Here is a 24,065-nt window from a genome sequence, read left to right on the forward strand (position 1 = left end):
CGGGGGAGCAGAGGTACAGGTGCTGTGCGTTTACTTTTTCAGAAAAAATTAAAAGGGAACACTTTAAACTTCAATTCTGGGTGGAATTAACCTTTCAAACAAAAAACTAATTTTATATGGACATGGAGGACAACTAATCCTCATGGGGAGGCGTAAATGTAGCATTTGGCCATGACGGATGTGTGTCACTTTGACATGATGTACAGTAACAAGAATCGATTGTAACACTGTTTTATTAAATTAAAAGGTTTCTGAAGTTTAATAACTTTCACATAAATGTCGTCTCTATTGCCAATTACACATTGTATCCTGTACAGGCCGTGACCTATCATAGAAGAGAGGAAGAGAGAAGAGTTCACTGAGGTCCGTAAATAAGGCCAGAGAGCCACAGCAGTTCAGAAAGATCCCGTGCTTGGAGTTTGTCCCATCTATGGCACCTTCATACATTATTGTCCACCTTTCAACACCGAATCCAGTTCTCCACTTTCCTTCAACTCCTGTGTGTGGGGGAGAGGAACACCAAGTATTTAGACATTGTTGGAAACCAAAGCAAATTTAGTTGGTTTAGTATGGTTCTGTATGTGCAGAACTAGTCTACTATCCAAAATTTACATGATAAAAAGGCAGTACAGTGGCTCAGTGGTTAGCACTTCTTTGCAGCACTTGGTTCTAAGTCAAGTTAAGCACTGCATGTGTTTGCATGTTCTCCCTGTGCATGCATGGCTTTCTTCAGGGTACTCCTGTTTCCTCCCACATTCCAAAGACAAGCTGGTTGGTTAGCCACATAAAAACCATCCACCCGCAATGTACTGCGGATGGGCAGCTCGTACAGGCACATCGGCATGCCTGCACGTCAGTGGCCTCTTTGGAGCACAGGGCGTGTGCCCCCGCCCGCCGACTACTGCTGCGATTGGACACAGAAGAATTTTGTCAACAGGTCCCAGCCAATGATTCATGGCCAGGACCTGCTGATCAGCTGTGTCCAATCACATTGTCAACACAGGCTCTGTACAAAGAGAATTATTGCTTTGTTTCTTCTTTCTGCAAAGCAGGGAGAAGGAACAAAGACATTTTTTGTAAAAAGCAGCATATATTACACACATTAGCATGTAACGTAACTTGATACACACACATAACCCCTTGATTACCCTGAGGTGTCATTTGTTCAGTTAGTGTACCTCCCAGCCAGCGTCAGTTATGTATCAAATTGCCCGCCGCACTACCACACTTAATGTCTCTGATCACCGTTATTTATAGTATAAAAAATAAATAAAAATTTCAGTATATTTACACCATAGTTTGTAGACACTATAATTTTCACACAAACCAATCAATATACAAAACAACAAAAGACATGTAGCAGAATACATTTTAGACTAAATTTATGAAGAATTGTGATTTTTGTTTTAAAAACTTTTACTGGATATGTTTCATAGCAAAAATAAAAATTTTAGTTTTCTCTTCAAAATTTTAGGTCTTTTTTTTTTATTTTTATAAAGTAAAAAAAAAAAAAAACAAACAAAAACAAAAAACCAAAACGGTGATCAAATACTGCCAAAAGAAAGCTCCATTTGTGTATATAAAAAAATATATATACATTTTGTTTGGGTACAGTGTTGCATGACCATGCAATTACTAGTTAAAGTAGCGCAGATAGTAAAAAAATGGCCTGGTCATGAAGGGGGTAAAACCTTCTGGAGCTCAAGTGATTAATTGGCCCTAGTATGTGCTCACATGCAAGTGAGATAGGGACCTTATATTGTAAGGTTCTTGAGGGCAGGGACTGATTGATATGAATGTACAATATGTAAAGCACTACATAAAATATCATAACTATATTTATGTCTGAAATAAATGAATAGCCCCTTCAATGATAAAATAAAAAAAATAAAATTTTATGGCCAACATAATTAAATCCACTTTTTCTGAGCCCAAGCTGTGACTGGACAGTGAAAGAACAAGCAGCACAGAGCTCATATCTCTGTAACTCAGCAAGCTCTCAGTCAAAACATGAACTGATTGGCTTCTTATGCAGCTTCTTCCTCTCACACCCAAGCCCAGGCACTTCAAGAGGATAACAGACCAGACCAAATTCAGATACTTGCACAGCTTCCATTTAAAAAATACATTTATTGGTGTATTAATGATTACAGAGCTGCATTCATTTGTGCCTTTTTATCTGTATATAGTTCAGCTTTAAATACAGCCACAGGTACCTTTACATATGTTTCAGCACAAAGGAGCCCCACAAGCCAGAATACTTCTGGAAATGTCAGCTTCATTTCCAAAAACTAATGTTTAGTCCTGCCTCTCCTGCTTACCACTAGCCACTGAATTTGATGGGTAGTCCCAATGGCCATCAATAAGGCTGACCAGAAATAAACTACAAGGTTAAAAGTGCTGAGCAATGATCTCAATTTGACGAGTCCCAATCAAAATTCAGAAAATCCTCCTGCTCTCTGCACTGCCCTGCCCCCAACTGTAACAGGTATGCACTAGCTGAGATGATATGCTAAAGTTAAAATGGTTCTAAAGCCATTTAGTATACTGCTTCCCCAAAAACCCCCAAAAAATCCCCTACAAAAGGTGAAGGCATCATGTGCTAGTATGCATCGCATTATGTAAAACTTACTTCAAAACGAAGTCCTCCAGCGGCGTGCCATCACCGCTGTACAGGCTTCCATCTTCCTTTCCGGGTTCAAGAGCTCCAGCCATCTGACTGGCTGAGCCGTGATTATGTCACTCCCGCGCATGCGCACAGGAGTCTCAGGACACAGCACGGTGCTCTGAAGGAACAGCACAGGCATGCCGTTCCTTCAGAGCGCATGTGCCGGCTCTAAAAAAAAAAAAAAAAAAAAAAAAAAACCAATATACCCTAAAAACGGTGCACATTTAGCAGAGATTAATTTTACAAACAGATAAGCTTTATTATAAAAGTAGCTTTGCTCCCACTTTAACTTTAGAATCAATTTAAATGCAAAATCTTGATTTCTGAGTTTGATCCAAACCCCTTCTGCCTCACAAAAGATAGACCATGTCTATCTTTTGCAACAAAGCCTAATACGGTTATGACTTGGCTGCCTTAAAGCAGAACTAAACCTAAAATATCAAAAAAGATTGCGAGCAGGCGGCTCTTCATTGCAGAACAGAGCAGGCGGCTCTTCATTGCAGAACAGAGCAGGCGGCTCTTCATTGCAGAACAGAGCAGGCGGCTCTTCATTGCAGAACAGAGCAGGCGGCTCTTCATTGCAGAACAGAGCAGGCGGCTCTTCATTGCAGAACAGAGCAGGCGGCTCTTCATTGCAGAACAGACATGCTATGTCTCTTCTGCAAAAAGACACACTTGCCTGCCTGCTCACAGTCTTCTATCAAATGTACACTGAGCTGCACATGCCAATTACCTGTACCCCCAAGCCCATTAAATAGGGGCTCTCTTACTCTGCAAAAATAAAGTCCAAGATAACTTACTGTGCAGTCTCTAGAAAGACAATATAAACTAGAAAAGCTACAATTTCTGGGGGAATTGTGTGAAGTGTTCTTGCCTCCACCAGTAGTCTACAACTGGAGTGGGCGGAGTAACTGGGTGGAGTGGCTTGTCACTCTGCTGCCTGCTCACACACCTGGGTTCCTATGGTAACTCACTCTACAGCAAGGGCAGAGAAGAGCGGTTAAAAACAAACTGCTCCAACTTGCTCACTTCACTGGCGGTTGCCATCTTCAAACGGTTGTAGTTTAAAAATTATAAATCCTATACTGAAGAGCTTTATAATGTGAGAATCACAAGACCCAGACCTACATTTTGATGCATAGTATGTCTCTGAAATATTACAAATGAAGGCACAGTCGCAGTTTAGAAATTGCCCTTTAAATTTGAGATGGCTACAGTGGAGTTTCAACGAATGTCAATGGGCGGCATGAGTTGCAAACAAATGGTCATATTGTGAAAACTATCAGGACTATGGCTTAGCCGTGGACATTTTTAGTGGCAGCAGGGATAGCTGAACGTTTCGATATAAGATTTGTGTAGGTGGGCTTGAAAATGAGGGAGTGATAGCAGTTTACAAATCATGTCCTGATTTTTCAGCTCACACTCTAGCTTTTGTCAGCTCCCATTCTAGTTTTGAACATTCCACCATTCATTCCTATGGGACCATTCGGCGAAACGTTCCACAAAGTAATAGCACACCAATCGGGAACAATCCGCACGTTTCGGTATATTACTGTCTGTGTAGTGTAAAAACTGTGGGAGGAGTTAGGGTGGTAAATTTGGCTATAATAATAAGAATATATATGTGAGATAACAGTAAGTGGTCTTGCCATGCAAGAAAACTTGATTAAAGTTTCTAATGGGCAGAACTGGTCCTTGCCAAACCTGTCTGGCATTAGGTGGTATGTGGCTAAATCTAAAACCTAAATAAGACATCAAATACTATATATACATATAAGCTTTACTTTTGAGCCTGTGTTGAAGCAAAGAAAGGGGGTGGGGAGAGGGGGGGTGTTGGGAATCTTGTGTGCAAACCCAATCCAGCAAAATAAAAGCTTACCTTTACAATGTCCAATCCTCCAACAAGTTCTCCCTTTACATAGAGTTGTGGGTATGTTGGCCAGTTGGAGTATGTTTTCAATCCTTGTCGAACCTTTAGAAATGATTGATTTATAAAAAAAAAAAAAAAGGACTATAAAAACACAGTAAAAGGCACCATTTACAATTAGAGATTGAGAGATTAGAGATTAGAATTAGAGATTAAGTGAGTTGTGTTATCCCCCAACTTCTTATAACCTCCTGGATGCCCTGGTATTGGTTTCTCTGTTCTCCAGTCCTATCTCTATCAGTTGTCATTGAGGGGGTCCAACTCACTTCTGGATACATTTACTTGAGTTCCCAAAGACAAGAGCGAGACTCATCTACTACAGCAAACCTGGGCACTTCTAGAGGAGATTCTAGCTCTGAGGTCCTTGATTATAAAAAATAAAAATCAGGGTAGCAATTCAGCTCTCCACTGTCTTCTCATTGGAGAATGAAAAGCATTGATCCATTATCTCCTGCGCTCAAGGACTCAGATCAAACAGGCGTTAGTGACAAGCAGCGTGTTGTGTATTCATCCACTGGTGATCAGAGGTTGTGCAGCTCTATGATGAAGCTGGGGAAGCTTAATAAAACTGTAGAGGAAGATGAAAGAAAGAGCGCACAAACCTTGCGCATTACCTCAATACATAGTGACTAATTTTATTAATAAGGAAATATACTCACAAAATGATTGTATAACAGGCATAAGTAACCATAATCCAAACAGGGTTACAGGTAAATCAAAAAGGGGGGGGGGGTGAAGGCTAACGCGTTTCAAAGGGTGCTCCCTTCATCAGAGCTGGGTTTGGCAGATAGAAACTTCAGTATGGCAGAGTTCCCATGGCAAGGAGATATTCAGCCACTGAGTGTCAGTAAGTATTACAGCAGTTCAGCCTGTTTAGTGAACTGCTGTAATACTGACACTCAGTGGCTGAATATCTCCTTGCCATGGGAACTCTGCCATACTGAAGTTTCTATCTGCCAAACCCAGCTCTGATGAAGAAGGGAGCACCCTTCGAAACGCGTTAGCCTTTATTCCCCCCCCTTTTTGATTTACCTGTAACCCTGTTTGGATTATGGTTACTTATGCCTGTTATACAATCATTTTGTGAGTATATTTCCTTATTAATAAAATTAGTTGAATTAAAAGCATTGGACAGACTTGCCTTTTACTAAACACTAATGAAGATTTAGGCAGGTTACCAATACCATGAATTAGAAAAAGTCTGCTTTCATCAAGACAAATAGCCCAACCGGTTTGGATAAAATGTTATAGCGACACCCTCACTTTTTTCATTTAACCTCCTCGGCGGTATGATTCTTTCCGATTTTTTGTGCTGAAAGCGGTACCATTTTTTTGCATGGAAATATGCAGTTTTTTATTGTAGGCTGTAATTTTTAGGAATAACTCACTGAAATCTGTCCGAACAAGAGTCTATTAAACATCCCGGGTATGATAACATTTGAAACACAAAATCATAAATTATAATTTAATAAATAATCATAAAAAATAATACATTTAATTCAATAATATAATCAAACCAAAAACACTGAAATTTGAAATACAGAGCAAATTCGCACATCAATGAGCAAAGTCGCAAAATCGTTTTCAGTGTCTGATGACGAATTTCCCCACGAATCATTATCACTCAATTCTGCAAGTGGTTCTGATTTACTATCGCTGTTCTAAAATCGCTTTTGACGTAAAGGGACGCTTTTTGGATGCCATGGACTTTAAGTTTCCAGGCAGAAAGAACAGTAAAAGTGCAGGCAGGGCACAGGACAAAGCACTCGGGACAAAATGTATGTGGAATGCATTGAAATAGCAATGACAGAAAAAATGACATTTTTTAAAAAATTCAAATTTCCCGCCGGTTCCGGCGCCCGTACGTCCCGACGTCACAGGGACCGGAACACAGAAGCCGGATGCCGGCATCGGCTGGAGGAGATGGCCGGGGACGCTGGAGGGGACAGATCGTGGGAGCGAAGGACAAGGTAAGTGCTGCAGGGACTACCTGAGCAACACCACATGGTAAGCCCGAATGTAGCTCGGGGTTACCGCTTTTGGTATAGAAATTTTACCCCGAGCTACACTCGGGAACACCGCTAAGGAGGTTAAAGCAAAGTGACAGTGACTTCCGATAGCCCAGCAAGGTATATTTACCTATATGTGATCCTTTTCTGCCTTCCCAGTAAAGGGAAGCATGAAACTTTACCCCATGTGACAATGTGACAGTGCTCAAGGCGGCCAATCGTCAGGCACAACCACTTTCACATGTGGGAGCAGAGACATTATTCTCCCACTTGGATACTGATGCTTAAAGGAAACTTCACTTAAAAGTTGAAGTTCTGATGTTGCTCCTCCTCCCCCTCCTTTGGCACACCATATTTTTTTTTTTTTTTTGGGGGGGGGGGGGGGGGGGGAGGAGTGTACAGCTTTCTGGGACACATCATAGGTCCTAGGAGCTTGCAGGACCATTCGCAAAGCACAGCATGGCTCTCACATGCACAGTGGGCATCCGGCTGTGACGCCACGAGCAGCCACAGCCAGCTGCCCACAGTTAAAATGCCAGCGCTGGGAACAGAAGACCAGTGAAGAAACTGGCTCGGGTGTGGACAGCGCTGGATTCCTGGATAGGTTAGTATCTATTTAATAACAGTCAGCAGCTACAATTTTTGTAGCTGCTGACTTTTCTTTTTTTTTTACACAAGTGACTGAAGAACCTCTTTAAGCTGGCCATAGATTTCGATCAGCTAGAGGGCTGATGGCAAGAAACCAAACTGATCCCCCTATCCACGCATGCAAGTTGGATGGAGAATCCTCCATGCTGTGCTATTGTTTAGGATATCAGGGACTCCTCCACTGTCAGAACACACTGATCAGTGCTGCAAATGATTCATTTAGCAACTGCAGCCAATTAAAATTTTCAAACAGTCTCATTTGACAGAAGTCAATTATTAGATCGACTTCTGTTAAGCAGGAATGGCCATACATAAATCAAAATCTGTCTGGTCACTGCTGAGCTGACAGAATTTCAATCCACCAATGGCTAGCTTTACCTATGCTAGAATCTCAACAGGCAGGCGGTGTGCATGCGGGAGGTGGGCTTTCAGGAGGAGCAGTTTACTCCACCCTGAATGATCAGGTGACCGTGTCTTTAAAGGTTAACACTGTGGTCTTATCTCACTTGACTTCGATTCTCATCAAGGACACCATCAGTTGACAAGCTTCATATGGGTGTACTAGTTTTCTTCCACAAGCCATACAACATACCCACAGCCTAATCTGCTTCCCTTCTAACTTGTGGAAGAATATTACACTTGTAGGTTCAGTATGATTCCTAAATGATAGAAAGTTGCTTTAAATTAGACCTGGGCTCCCTGGACCAAGCCACAGCTACTGAAAACTATACATATATCCTAGTACAGCTGCCATGAAGAAGCCTCCAACTTATGTAAAACTGCTAGAAATGCTCCCCAACCTCTTCCAGCTCACCTCTTCATCATCCAGAATGTCAAAAGTGTCATACTCTGCACTGGAGGGGAAAAAAAGAGAAAAGGGAACATGTTAATGGAGGAAATTATAAACACTAAAAACACCGTACACAAATAGTGTTAATAAGTATCTGAAAAACTTGCAGCCAAAATAAATATGTATGTAGAGTCCTAAATCATGTAAATGACTCTCTATGCAGAAAATACATGTTAATAAATACATGTATACATGGTAATGAACCTGCAAAACACATTGATCATGTTTATACGTTTACATTATATTGGATGTTTAATGTGGACTTATTGAGTTTTTTCATCTGAGATATATTTTTCACTTTTATAATGAGGATGTTTATAGTGTGGCTATGTGTATATTGAAATTTGTTCTGTTTTAGCACTTATCGCTTTATTAGGTTTAATTCCCCCAGGTTGGGGATTCACCAATGTTTTCACCCCATTTTTATGTTCTCTTTGATCCCTCATTTGGGGATATGGGGGTTTGAGGATTTGTTCATTTGTGTTTCACTTAACAGGGGTTCATACAGGAACATTCCTGGTATTTCACTACTAGATCCTGATTGGATCAGATCACTTTAGTTTTGCCATATATTATTTATGTGCATGTTGTGTATATTCACTTTTTATGTAAACATTTATTAAGTTTTAAATGGAGCTTCTCTTTAAGCTTACACTTTTTTTTGGGGGGGGGGCGGGGGAGCAGTTCCTTAATCACTTGTTTGCCAGCCCCATTTATAAACAAAGGCTTGTTACAGCAGGCTTTTGAACACAATATAGCAGTCCTCTGAATTCTCAATAGGAAGACTTTCGCCACTTTGCCCTCCTAAATGATAGTAATGGTTATTTTCAAGAAGGGAACAAAAATGTAAAATATCAAGTACCAGATAAAAAGTTAAAGAAAAATATCAAAATATCTGGTCTTTCAATCCCCCTCCATCTTTTTGTTTGCAGGATGGGCTTGATGCTGTAATTGTGTACCGTAACCGCTCCAAAATGAACGCATTCACACTCTCCTTCTCTAGCTGAGCTTGACCACTGTAGCGAATGAAGAAGACAGCACACTCCACATGTGCACATTGTTAACAGCTCAGAGTGGCCCGCTAGAGGCCCCACAATTGTAGCATCCTGCAAACAGCATGGGAACAAAGTGCCAGCAGTTCTTGCCAAGATACCCCACCCCACAGTTGCATGTACAATGGGAGGAGGTGTAGCATTTAAAAAAGGAGCAGCTAGTAGGTACTATTCAGAAGATATGAATTGCATACAGGGCTTTTTGGAAAATATTGCTGAAGGTGAACCTACACGTTAACATCTCTATTATACCATGAGAGCTGCAAAAGAGGATAAGGTTGGTGGTAAGAAATTGGCCTGGATTGAGGTTACAAGCAAGCTGAACGTGGGCTCAGGTACAGAAACAGACCGGCACATTTCTCTAACTCACTGGCCATGGAGGGTGACAATTATGTGCCTGCAGGAATCTTTGGGCTGCTTACAGGTGAAACTCAAAAAATTAGAATATTGTGCAAAAGTTCATTTATTTCCTTAATGCAACTTAAAAGGTGAAACTAATATATGAGATAGACTCATTACATGCAAAGCAAGATAGTTCAAGCTGTGATTTGTCATAATTGTGATGATTATGGCTTACAGCTCATGAAAACCCCAAATCCACAATCTCAGAAAATTAGAATATTACATGCAATCAATAAAACAAGGATTGTACATAGAACAATATCGGACCTCTGAAAAGTATAAGCATGCATATGTACTCAGTACTTGGTTTGGGCCCCTTTTGCAGCAATTACTGCCACAATGCAACGTGGCATGGAAGCTATCAGCCTGTGGCACTGCTGAGGTGTTATGGAAGACCAGGATGCTTCAATAGCGGCCTTCAGCTCTTCTGCATTGTTCGATCTCATGTCTCTCATCTTTCTCTTGGCAATGCCCTATAGATTCTCTATGGGTTTCAGGTCAGGAGAGTTTGCTGGCCAATCAAGCACAGTAATGCCACGGTCATTGAACCAGGTTTTGGTGCTTTTGGCAGTGTGGGCAGGTGCCAAGTCCTGCTGGAAAATGAAGTCAGCATCCCCATAAAGCTCGTCTGTGGAAGGAAGCATGAAGTGCTCCAAATTCTCCTGGTAGACTGCTGCGTTGACCCTGGACTTAATGAAGCAAAGTGGACCAACACCAGCAGATGACATGGCTCCCCAAATCAACACAGACTGTGGAAACTTCACACTGGACTTCAAGCATCTTGCAGTGTGCCTCTCCATTCTTCCTCCATACTCTGGGTCCTTAGTTTCCAAATGAGATGCAAAAGTTGCTCCCATCAGAAAAGAGGACTTTGGACCACTGAGCAACAGACAAGGTCTGTTTCTCTTTAGCCCAGGTAAGACACTTCTGACGTTGTTTGTTGTTCAGGAGCGGCTTGACAAGAGGAATACGATATTTGAAGCCCATGTCCAGGATCTGTCTGTGTGTGGTGGCTCTTGATGCACTGACTCCAGCCTCAGTCCACTCCTTGTGAAAGTCCCCAACACTTTTGAATGGCCTTTTCCTGACAATCCTCTCCAGGCTGCGGTCATCCCTGCTGCTTGTGCACCTTTTTTCTTCCACACTTTTCCCTTCCACATACCTTTCTATTAATGTGCTTTGATACAGCACTTTGGGAACATCCAACTTCTTTTGCAATTACCTTTTGAGGCTTTCCCTCCTTATGGAGGGTCTCGATGGTTTTCTGCACAACTGTCATGTCAGCAGTCTTTCCCATGATTGTGATTCCTACTGAACCAGACAGAGACCATTTAAAGGCTCAGGAACCCTTTGCAGGTGTTATGGCTTAATTAGCTGATTAGAGTGGGACACTTTGAGCCGAGAATATTGCACCTTTTCACAATATTCTAATTTTCTGAGATTGTGGATTTGGGGTTTTCATGAGCTGTAAGCCATAATCATCACAATTATGACAAATCACAGCTTGAACTATCTTGCTTTGCATGTAATGAGTCTATCTCATATATTAGTTTTTACCTTTTAAGTTGCATTACTGAAATAAATTAACTTTTGCACGATATAATAATTTTTCGAGTTTCACCTGTAGTTTTAAAGAAGTCCTAAAAATGAGTAAATTCTCTTAAGACATGCACACACACCCCAACCAGTACAGGAAACACTGAAATGTAACAATAAAGTCATAACAGAAACTGCTGGCCAGAAATGCAACGGAACTCAATCCATTAAACTGTAACACAAATGAAAACCGCACAACAGAATAAATCACTGGCTATAAAGAAAAATAGCTCCGACAGGCAAAAATGATATGTTGTCAATAACGACAGCTGCACATTAGCATTTACTACAGGCAAACAAAGCATATCAATTACGTCTCTCCAACCACAGACGCTCCCTGACTCACCCCGTGTTATTGAGGATTTCAAGGATCTGACGGCTAAATCCACATTTGGCCACCTGGAGGCACATAGGAAATATGAATGTTAAAGTTCTCTTGTTTATTAAGAAATAGTCACATAATACAGTTTCATATTCTTAAACACAAAACACATTATATATATCTAATCTATCTATCTATAATCTATTCTAATCTAATATATATATATCTCTCTCTCTCTATCTCTTTCTATATATCGAGAGAGAGAGAGAGCGATGTAGATATATATATATATATATATATATATATATATATATATATCTACATCTATCTCTCTCTATATCTATCTATATAAATAATACACACTTACCTGCTTGCTGCCTTTCATAAAAAGAACTACTGAAGCTTTGTTGATAAGTGCTTTGAGCCTGGAAAAACATAGAATGTCAGCATTGAAACAGTTTTGCTAGGATTTACCATTTAAAACTTTAAAAAATGTTAGCTAATCTGGTTAGCAGATATTAGGAATATGCTGACAGTGTACACAATAGGCGGCTTTCACTAATTAAAGCCCAGAAGCCAATCATCCCATGTGATCATTTATTTACAGGGCATGGTGCACTACTGTGTACACTGTACAAAAATACCACATCAATCAATAATAAATCACAACCCTGACCCAACAGAAGACCAACTAAATGCTCATGTAGTTAATGGACATCAATGTAAAAAGAAAACCCTTCCTCACTGATATAGGAGCCAGATATGCAACACCCCTTAGAGCTACTTATGGCAGCCTGTCATCTGGTAACAGCTTTTCCATTGAGGAGAATGGATCCAGCTGGGGACATGCACAGGAAATGTGAACAATTTGTGAGAAAGTCTTTAGTGGAGGTGGTTAGCTTTGGGTGGACTGACACTAACTACAGTAAAAAAAAAAAAAGTGGGGTCAGACACCCTGCTGTACTGCCTGGCATGGATGGAAGCATCACAAGGAAAGCTGAACAGAATTAAAACATTACTGGAAGGTAACACAAACAACATACAGTATTTTAATGAAATATCTAGTGTGCAATTTGATTCTAAAAACTTCAACTGCCCATCAAACTGAGCCCACATTCTGCCTAAATCCCCATATGTTTCTGTATTGACACATAGCTTTATATATTATATATAGATAAATAAATATATAAAAAGAGAGCCTGTACCTGTCTTCCAGATTCTGGGCCTTGGGACATGTAGTATCTAGCTCCCCTGATGCCTCCATCTCCTGTAAATGAGACTTGGTTAAGCACTGCATTTGTATCCTGGCAATAGAATGTCACTGCAAACATTGTCTCCGCTCACCTTGACAATGTCCAGTCCTCCAATTAGCTCTCCTTTGACATACAACTGGGGATAAGTGGGCCAGTTGGAGAAGGTCTTTAGTCCTTGCCGCACTTCCTCATCAGACAATATATCAAAACTGCTAAATTGGATCTTATGCTTGTTAAGGATGTCTATGATTTGTCGGCTGAATCCTGCAAGACACAAATCACATCTTCATCTACTAAGACAGAAGTTAAATATAAAGTTTCGCACATTGGCCTCCCATGGTGTGTGCTGCAAATTGTACTGTCAGTTAATTATAAGTGTACAATATTTATCATGTCTGTTTTCTGCCCATGTTCTCAGCTGGATTTTAACAACATACGCCTTGGTCCTCTGAAACTAGCAGAGCATTGGTAGCTCATGGCAGAGACTCACTCTGGGTCAGGAACAAATGCTATCAGAGGGATATTTTTCTGCTATCTGAACAGATCCTGTGTGTCTTACACCTGAAAAAGTGTCAGGAGTCCAGGATAACTGGAATGTGGGGCAGCTGTTTAAGTATACAAAAGAAACTTTCCTGCTTCGTACAAAACACAATGAAAATGTATAACCAAGATACTGACACCAGATAAAGTAAATTACAAATATTATCTAACACTGCAACTGTGCTTAGTCAGAAAGTACATTCAGTTTACAGTTACAATGTACTGCAACACTAGATCTTTTCAAAAGCATAAAAAGCTTAAAAACACAAAATCCTTTTCTTGGAGTCCATTGAGCATGTGTGTCACACACAAGGCTGTGGGCTGAATACAGCCCGCAAGGCCATTTAATGTGGCCCTTGCACCTCTTCTGCAGCTGCTGCAACCCCTTCTCCTCCAACCCCACCTTGCCTCAGCAGTTGGCAGCAGAGAGGATGACAGAACTCTTCCTACAGATCCTGCACCTCTCTGTGCAGACGCAGCACCCCTTAGTCTCCACCTGCCCTGGTTTCAGCATTCAGCAGACTCTAACAGCCTCCTCCAGACTCTGCTCTGCACTTTATGCTTCCCAGGTTTTCCGCCAGCTTCTTCCTGGCAGCATCACATAAGGGGGATACACTGTGATGTAAGGTAGGGTGGGGGTGATCTGGACATCTAGTCTTACAGATACGGCCTGCCCTTTGGAGGCACCCAAAATGCTCATGATAAAATTGAGTTTAACACCTCTGCCATTGAGAGACACTAGATGTATTAAACCTTCAGGTTATACTGCCACCTGCAGGTGGATTGCCCACTGACAAACAAAAAACTGGAGGCCAGCCCAAGATAACCCTCCCTGCTACCACCATGCCTTGGTTTTGTAGCCAAGCAGTACCTGAAGCCTGATCACAAACACTGAGGGATGGGACCTGGGTCCTTCAATGGAGTCTGAGCAAGATTTCCACAGTTCTATTTCCTTTCTTGCCCATTTAAACAGAGAAGAAGCCTTAAAATTTTGAGACACCCAAGAGCAGTCCAACTGAGAGGTGGGCAATTTAGCACACAAAGACTGAAAAGCCCAAGGAAACAAGGGAAAAACTAGAGACTTGCCTGCAGCAAAATAAGACACCAGAAGCACCCTACACCTGAAGTTGGCATCAGATGAGGCCAAAACATCCACCTGGTAGACCTTAGAGAATGTGTGAACAGAAGACCAGACAGCAACCCTTGCAAAATCTGGAAGACAGTTGTTTGATGCCAAAAAAATCCAAAGGAGCACTTAAGCATCTAGTGCGCTTTGATGGGAATTGGTGGAACCCGATCATTGAAATTAGCTTGAATGCTGGTCTATCTGAACCACCTAAAGAAGGTGGAACTAGAAGCCAGAGGACCCGTATAGGATCCACACAGGTTTTCAAAAAAGGGAACCAGTCTTCCTGAAGCAAGTGCTGAGAAATCGCTCATATCCAAACAAAGGAAGAAAATTTCAACGAACAGGAGCTAGACAAAAGGGATGAAAGAACAATGTCCTGGTTGAGGTGCAACTCTACTACTTTGGTCAATGAGGTAGTCCTGTGTCTCAACACCATCTTGTCCATCTGCAGAACCAGAAAGGGTTCCTTGTGGGATGAGGCTGCCAGCTCGGGTGCTTGCCCAGCAGAGGTGGGGCTACAAAAAACAATCTTGTAGAGGAGAGTAAAAAGAGAAATGTCTTTAATGGGTTCATCAGTTGTTTCTGAAGTGTAGAAAAAAAATCATATTTAGATCCCACAGTGTCACAGGGGAATGGACAGGGAAGCTACATGGGAGACCTGATGAAGGGAGGCAATGATAGATTTGGTAGAATCCATGTAGCATTATTGTAATCAAATTAAGACATACAGAGCTTTGAGAGCCAGACCAGGGTGAATACACCCTTTGGAATGGTAAACTGGTTGGAGTAAAATCCATGAAACCTTTCTGCCAGAGAGAGTGGGGCAATGACATCATGATCCAGAGAACCAAGAGGGTTTGATGGAGATCTGCTAACCTGTGCAGTGACACGGGAAGCTTGGAAGTGAAAAAAAACTGGGAAAAGGGGCAGGGAACAAAGCTTCATCTGTAGCCCTGGAATACCATCTTACACCCAAGCATCTGAGATGTAAACTGTTCAACCGTGCAAAAAGGTTACAAATGTCCCCACTCTGGAAAGTGGGGGTGCACCTTCATACAGAGGAAGGTTCATTAGAGAATTTGGCAGAATGATTGCTAGACTATGTGGGTTGGCAAGTATCCAAGCATATGGGGCTTATGCATGATGATCATACGAAAGAAGAAATTAAAGGGATGGAGAAAACTTTGAAGTTTGTTTCTTAGGTATCTTCTGCTAAAGGAAGATGGGTGCTTATGCCACCAGCATTCTTGATGATGTTGTCAAGAGCTGGTCCGAAAAGAGGTTGTCCCTCCAAGACCATAGATCAGATACTTTTTATTCATGTGAACAAACATGAGACAGAAGTCTTCTAGCAAAAAGTCAAAGCAGAAATGTAATGCTAGAGCCAACTGCTTCATGTGTTCTATATATAGGGGATCAAACCTAAATTCAGGCATTTACACTGGATGGGTATAAACATACAATTAAAGTGATTATAAACCCTCACCTTGTAAAGCAACCCATTTAGTTAAAAACAGAAATGAAAGGAAAAACATTTGTGTATTGATATAGAAAAAACCATTACATATATTTTTTTCCCTTTCCTTTTAGAAGTGATCACATACCCTCTGTTCTCAGCTGAATATGAGTTAGGGGAGGAGAAACAGCAGCACACTGAATGGCTGTGCAGGAAGGGGGTGTCAGCAGAAGTATGATCATTGGAGGAGAGCACACTGAGTTCCCGGCACAGCTAGAGAACTGATCAAGCTGTGATCTAATGCCCAGTGTGGTCAGTTTGTAATAGGAAAGCAGAAGAACTGGCAGGAACACCACCAGCTATTTCACATAAAAGAAACAACACAAAGAGAACAGAATACTTTTTTACATGGTACAGCAGGCATATCTCAGAAATACGAAATGTTGGGTTTACATATTCTTTAAATGTTTTTATATACACGATAAATTGGTGTTTTCTAAACCTGCCCGGAGTTCAGCTTTAAAGTGTTACTAAACCCAGGACCCTACATTCACTATATCTGTCGTTCCACAGTACATGGAAATGAAAATATTGTAGTAAATATGAACTGCTAAATACCTTTTCTCATCAGAAGTTAGAGCAGTCTTGTGACTTCTAGCTGTGTCCGGCCAAGCACTGGTTAACTTTGTAGGAGTTTTCATTCTCCTCTGACTGTCCTATGAGGCTGCATGACTCCTGACCCTCTGTCTGGACAGTGCTAATTAGACCTGCACCCTCCCCAAAAAACAAAACAAAACAAAACAAAAAAAAACACTATCTAGCAATACACACCAAACAGAGCATGTGCAGACTTGGCACTGCTACTTTAACTAAGGCAGATGTATTGGGGACAGCAAAGAAAAGGGGAGGGTAAGCAAAGACAGGATCAAAGCAGCCTTTTTACACAAAGGAGAGGATTAACCCCTTAGGTTCTACAGTGAGTATAACGAGCATGCTTTACTGCATATACAGACTGATTTACTGTGTGGGTTTAGTAGCAATCTTTTATAATTTTCACATTTTATATGCTTACCTCAATATCTTTTTGTAATTGTAGTAAATGTAGAGATTTTTAGAGGTAGGGTAGATTTGCCACTACTGTCCATGTTCCTTCCTGCATTGGGACATGAGAGTGTTCACAGGTTTAGCCTCTCCCAGAAGCCATGCTCCAAAAGGGCAACAGAGTTGAGAGGGGGCAAGGGAGTGCAGAAGAGGGAATAACTCTTGCCACTTGGTGAGTTATCTGGAGGCATTGTGACTCTGGAATGGTAGCAAAGAGGAACTGTTCTCCAACCCCTTCCTCTACCATGCATACCATATTTTTTTTTTGGGGGGGGGGGGGGGGAGCAGGTACCTAGTTTTGGGGAAGTGATTCTAAGCGATCCTCCCTGCATGCTTCTGGGACACATCACAGGTCCCAGAGGACTGTGGGACCATTCACAAAGCACAGCGCGCCTCACACATGTGCAGTGGGCAGCCGGCTGTGAATCCAAAAGCAGCATAGCTAGCAGCCCACAGTTGGGGTGCCGGAACCGGGAACCCGAAGGCTAGCAAAGAACTAGCCTGGGTGAGGACGGTGCTGGACGGACCTCTGGACAGGTAAGTGTCCTTTTATTAAAAGTCAACAGCTACGGGATGCTACAGGAATTGAGAACTAATGGGAATAAGGCACCAGCCACACAGGGAGGGCATTGTTTTTAATGAGTCAACAGTCCCACAGACTTACCTTGTGAAAAGAAGCACCACTATATAGTTTAGATCATTTCATCAAACAAATCTGTTTTAAATATAAAGCCAAATATCAAAAACCCCTTTAAAGGAAAGGTGCAGTTTTTCTGAAACATCAACAGGGATTTCTGTGAGATTTCTGGTCGAGTGGTTGCTAATCACGCATGTACTCTGATCCTTAAGGTTTTTATTCTTTTAATAAAGACATACATTTACAGTCGTTAGATTTCAGTTTTCTTGTTTTATGCCTGAATCTGTCTTACCACTACAAATCACATGACATTATTCGCAGACACCTGAACATATCCACTGTTACATGAAAGAGTCTTCATTAAAAAGCCCCCTTTGTCTAAGCAGAACCGTATTTACAACTCACAGTACATGACTAGCCTTTGTCTGACCTCCATTACCCCACCCGCAGCTAAAATATGGCTTTCCCTCTCAACGATGCGGTGGAGCGGCCGCAGTCTGCATACGGTGAAGGTGCGTGTGATGTGAGCGCTTTATTTATTTCTACTGCCAGGGAAGTGTTAAGTTCATGTACAGCCCCGAGTGAAACACACACTCTGAAACGTGTCATTCATCTGGGAGTTCATTAGTAAATAGCTGAAGGCTGATTGCTTTTGGTTATTCTGTTTCCAATACATTCAATCATTTTTACTGGACCGACCCCACCAGAAAGCTTTGCTGGAGCTCCAGGTGATGGGATGAAGACTAGTAAGATGAATGGCCTGGATTTCAATTGTACGGGTTATCGTTGCAGCGAGTGGATACCATGCTTTGGGACAAAATAAACAGGGCTTGGTTTTTACATGAAAACTAAGAAGGATGAATAAACAAACATACTATTATACTCAAAAATACTTCACTGTGCTTGTTCTTGAGAGGCATTACAGGGGTGAGACAAAGAAAAAAAAAAAAAAAATCACACATATAAATATGCTACAAAAGCTTTGAACTTTGAATCAGTTCTTATTTAGCAGCACATAGAAATATATAAATCAGTCAGCCATATTAGCCAGTAAAAATGTCCAATCCAATCTGATTAAAGATGTCCGGGACAGAATATTATCCCCAAAAAACAATACCACCAACCCCTTATAGCTAACAGCTACAACAATAAAACCCATCTAAATGCCCCAAATACTCATCCATGGTCACATGAGGTCTTCACTCCTCATCACTGCAGTCTTTTTTTGAGGTGGCCATGTTGCTGCCTGGTAATGTGGACACTTCCCATTGGCTGTCCATCACGGGTTCTCCAGTGGTAGCATAGTAAGGTCAAGACAAAAGGCAGAACAAGACCAGGATTGCAGCACTAGATAACCACTCTCCACTAGCAGATGAGGAACCGGTGAAGGACACGTGACGGTGAAGTCAGGTAAGGGACATGGGTTTTGAATGGCTTTTCTTTTTTATATGATGAACTGGTCAAAAAGAGAGGTGTATTTCGTTTTTCAGTCTAAAAAAAAAGTTGACTGACTTTATATTTTACCATGGCCCAGATATGGGCGTATAGCAAATATACCTGAAAAATGTATGATGCATGAAAGTACAGTACTGTGCAAAAGTTATAGGCAGGTTTGCATAAATTCTGTAAAGGAAGAGTGTTTTACTCCCATCTATTATCCGGAGACGTCTGGCCAGACGTAGTCTTGGAAGAATTGTAGCCAAAGAGCAATACCTCTTACGTGGAAACAAGGTTGGGTACTCAACTATGCACGAAAACAGGAACTGGAATGCAGAAAAATGGCAGCAGGTGCTCTTGACTGAGGAGTAAAAGGGCTGAAGAGCTGTACAATAATGAGTGTAGGCAACAGTGAAGCATGGTGGAGGTTCCTTTTAAGTTTAGGGCTGCATTTCTGCAAAAGGAGTTGGAGATTTGGTCAGGATCAATGGTGTCCTCAATGCTGAGAAATACAGGCAGATACTTATCCATCATGCCATACCATCAGGAAAGGGTGGGATTGGCTCCAAATTTAATCTGCAGCAGGACAACGACCCCAAACATACAGCCAATGTCATTAAAAACTATCGTCAGCATAAAGAACAAGGAGTCCTGGAAGTGAAGGTTAGGCCCCCACAGAGCCCTGATCTCAACATCATGGAGTCTGTCTTGGATTATATGAAGAGACAGAAGGATTTGAGGTAGCCTACATCCACAGAAGATCTGAGGTTAGTTCTCCAAGATGTTTGGAACACACTACCTGCTGAGTTCCTTCAAAAAATAAATAAATAAATCTTCATGCAAGTGAATGTACCTAGAGAATTAATGCTGTTTTGAAGGCAAAGAGTGGCCACACCAAATATTGATTTGCATTTGCATTTCTCTTCTGTTCTTTTACTTTTCATTTTGTTATTGATAAAAATAAACTATTAATACTTCTATTTCTGAAAGCATTCTTCATTTACTGCATTTTTTTTTCACAACTTCCTATAACTTTTCCACAATACTGTATGTCTGTACAGAGTGTCTATCTAATCTAGAGGAGCACCAACAGTTGGACAGTGTCCTGAAGGTTACTCCCATTTACCATAAGGTGCACTCTCTGAATTACCCTGCCAATTGTGCACTTCCAAGTTAGTGTTAAATGGACAGAAGAACAAAACATTTATATTTACTGGTCTAACTACAACAATCCAAAAGATGATTGGTTGCTAGAAGTTACTTAGGAGTTTTATTAGAGCTCACCATTGGTTGAACATCTGTGTTATAATTAGAACAAAAACACGACACATTCTATTAAATGTCTCTAAAGTTGGATGGCCATGAAATCACACCTACAGTCAATGGCAGCACAAGATGCCCTTCTGTCTGAACACTCTCAGGGAAGATCCATTAAATAGACTGGTCTAAAAGCCTTTTCTGGGCTCTATACTTTATGAAGGTGAGCTGATCTGGGTGCTGGTTGTCCACCTTGCTACTGTCACATAACCATGAACATTTAAACAGCGAATAGACAAATGACCACCCAGACATCTGCCCAGCTTTAGGACTTGCAGTATGTTCGTGGGTATTAGGCTTGTGTCAAACGCCAAATAAAGCTTGCTGTTGCCGTCAGTTGGAGACACTTCTGAGTTCATTCACAGTTCATCGATAGTTGCATTGAAGCTGCACCTGACCTCTTAAATTGCATCAACCGGCTTCTAATCGCTTCTGCATTCACATTGACTTGTATGGAGAGAGAAGCAGTACCGACTTGAACAGAAGCCTTTAACCACTAGCCTACTGGGCACTTATACCCCCTTCCTGCCCAGGCCAATTTTCAGCTTTCAGTGCTGTCGCACTTTGAATGACAATTGCGCGGTCATACAACACTGTACCCATATGACATTTTTATCATTTTTTTGAGACATATAGAGCTTTCTATTGGTGGTATTTAATCACCTCTGGGTTTTTTATTTTTTGCTAAACAAACCAAAAACTGAAATTTTTTTTTTAAAAAAGTTTTAGTTTTTGTTTCAAAATTTTGTAAATAAGCGATTTCTCTCTTTCAATGATGTGCGCTAATGAGGCTGCAGTGATGAGCACGGATAGGCTGCACTGATGGACACTGATAGGTGGCACTGATGGGCATTGACAGGCATCATTGATGGGCACTGAAAGGCAGCACTCATATAAAAAGAAATAAGTGAGCGCTTTTTTAAAAATTCAAGCAGCTAGGCACACAGGATAACCAACAAAAATCCTCACAAGAAGTTATATATAAAAGTGCAGCGCTAAAACTATATAAAGTTGTCATACATATATAAGAAACACAATAGTTAAATGTGAATAAAAAATAGTCCCAGAAAAGGTGACTTGGAGTAAAATTGCACACTAACCAGATGTGCACATTAAAAGTGCAATGTAGAGATCATAGGGCTCATGGGGTAATCATCAGAGTAGAAATGGTGTTCCCTTGGTCAGAGAAGATCCCCGAGTGGTGCAGAGCTGGGCAGGAAGAAAACCTCTTGATAACCGGGAATGCACAGCACAGATGTGCTTGGCACGTAACGCGTAAGGAGGAGCCTACGCACGCCGTGACGTCACGCCGTCGGAGCATCGTGGAGCTCTGGCGGCTATTACATCTGACAGGACGGTTAGTCCTGTCTGTGCTTGTTTGTTTTATTGGATGCATCCCCTCTGCTACTGTCATTTTTTACTACAATAAATTGTTTATGCAATACTTCACTATGGGCATCTTTTCTTGACCCCCCACGCGGGGAGCAACCTTTTCCCAGATACGTTTTTTTGCCCAGTGGAGGAGTCGTGTTTCTACTGGTGGATCAACGTTCCTTCTGTTCCCGGTTATCAAGAGGTTTTCTTCCTGCCCAGCTCTGCACCACTCGGGGATCTTCTCTGACCAAGGGAACACCATTTCTACTCTGATGATTACCCCATGAGCCTTAAGATCTCTACATTGCACTTTTAATGTGCACATCTGGTTAGTGTGCACTTTTACTCCAAGTCACCTTTTCTGGGACTATTTTTTATTCACATTTAACTATTGTGTTTCTTATATATGTATGACAACTTTATATAGTTTTAGCGCTGCACTTTTATATATAGCACTCATATATGGCACTGATAGGCGGCACTGACGGGAGCTACTAATTGTCCACTTGTCCCCCGTTTATAGATCCTGTGTCATTCATGAAAGCTGTAGTATGGTTTATACGAATGGCAAAGTTGAGCAAAAAGGCCAGGAATAGTCAGGCTCTCTTGGGTAAGAGGCTGTGACACACACCATGAGAATATCGGACAAACTATTGCCTGCTTTTTTTTCACCTGCTAGCCTCACATCGAAAGTAACAAGGTTATAAAGATACAAAGATTCTCGTATGAAAGAAAAGAACTTCGAAAGTGATGTCATGTATTGTACTTTTTTTTTGAAACGACTACTGTACTGAATAAACGAAAATCGTACAATCTGGTTTCGTACGAGAAAAATTTTCACGCTTGGCCCTTCGGATATTGTTGCATGAATTGTTGTGATCAGCTCTCGAAACCTGTGTATGAACGATCCAATTATCGGATTGGTCCTCGTACAAAAATTTTCGGACGATTTTCTTATAGTGTGTACGGGGCAACCCTCTCCTTCACTGGAAGATTACGGCAGCAAGGGAAGAGAAGGGGGGGGCGGGGGGAGAGGTGATCAGGACAGAGGAAGATTTCTACTATCAGCAAAGGAATCACAAGGGCCACATGGCTATAAATAATGTTCCTTGTCCAGATTTTTCTGTTCTTGGTTTTGGCTGCACTTAGGCTTTAATGCTGCAAATCTCATTTGGCTCAATATCAGCCTCTAATAGAGTTGCAGTCAGCCTGGGAAAAGAAAGAGAAGTACAAGAAAAGAATCAGGGGAACTGCATGCCAATGGGCTGACAAGGAACAAGTTGATAGAAGTGGAGAACCGTGTGAATAGAAGGATGACCTCATCATAATGCTTCTTCATGGTCCAATGGGGTGAGTGGAGTCAGTAGTGTATTTACTGGGAGCAGAGAAAGTGGCGTGATCCTTCTGGCTGTACTGTTTGTTGGGGCTGTGTAAATCTCTGGACTGACTGGACAGAAATACCCTAAAGACACTTTCATATTTCAATTATGTGTATATATCGGTCTGAAGTTCAGCTTTAAAAAGTGAAAGTAATCCTGCCAGAAATTTTGTGAGCTGATAATTTGCTGTGCTCTCTTCCTGTGCCGCACGGTTATCAGTTACATTGTTCCCAGGTATCTTTCTGGACTACACAACACCTCTTCCTATGTTATGAAAAAGGGTGGGGGGGGGTCAGGGTGACAACACAGCTCCATCATAAATACAGTGCACTCAGAGTTGTCACCCTAGGGCAGGAACTGAGCTACTGGCAGGATCACTTGGTGAGCTGCAATAGAAATACATTTTTGCTCTTTCGGTTTAGATATTCTCAGGAAACCGATGCAAACCTTTCTGTGTTTCATCTTGAATCTAACTCTAAGTGAGAGGGTTTGCCCAGTGCTATAAGAGTATGAGCAGCTAGGCATTGTTAAGATTTAAGAAAAATTTGAAAGCATCTCACCAGCTTTTATGGCAGGGGTGCCCATAATTTGAAGTTAGGTGCAGAAAAGATATAGCAAGCCAATCCCACAGCAGGAAATTTGTTTTCCCAGAAGTGTTCTATACACAGACAGACAGCCCCCAGGCTAACTTTCTGGAAGTTTTGATATCATCAGAGAGACTGCAGACTGAAACATGAACTGACAATATGGCTCAATAGCCATTATGTATTAATACTTTTCTTCTTATAGAAGTGGAGTTTTCCTTTAACACATTCCACAGGGACTCCGAGGACGTCGTCAGAAGAAGAGTTTGCCTGATTTCTCCTGCAGTCAATCTTTTTGTATATCTTAGACCCCTTTGAACTCCCTGGAAGTGAAGGAACAGACTGTCCTCCTTTTTTCAAATCTTTGGTACCTTCAATATATTG

At 41.4% G+C, this 24,065-nt stretch overlaps 1 protein-coding gene across 1 annotated transcript in view; it reads right to left on the minus strand.

The window, feature by feature from the left end:
• Window positions 1-215: 215 nt before the first annotated feature.
• GLRX3 (glutaredoxin 3) overlaps window positions 216-24,065 on the minus strand; it is a 59,352-nt gene continuing 35,502 nt past the window's right edge. Inside the window, exons 5-11 of the mRNA XM_089669327.1 lie at window positions 12,819-12,991; window positions 12,680-12,741; window positions 11,842-11,899; window positions 11,499-11,551; window positions 8,067-8,106; window positions 4,548-4,640; window positions 216-497 (exon numbers count right to left, since the gene is read on the minus strand). Coding sequence (XP_089525453.1) covers window positions 447-497; window positions 4,548-4,640; window positions 8,067-8,106; window positions 11,499-11,551; window positions 11,842-11,899; window positions 12,680-12,741; window positions 12,819-12,991 — 530 coding nt within the window. The 3' untranslated portion in view covers window positions 216-446. The remainder of the gene's footprint in view (window positions 498-4,547; window positions 4,641-8,066; window positions 8,107-11,498; window positions 11,552-11,841; window positions 11,900-12,679; window positions 12,742-12,818; window positions 12,992-24,065) is intronic.

Source organism: Staurois parvus, unplaced genomic scaffold (assembly GCF_062004578.1).
Source record: "Staurois parvus isolate SC_StPar_1 unplaced genomic scaffold, SC_StPar_1.0 ptg000009l, whole genome shotgun sequence".
In the NCBI taxonomy this organism is placed as follows: Eukaryota; Metazoa; Chordata; class Amphibia; order Anura; family Ranidae; genus Staurois; species Staurois parvus.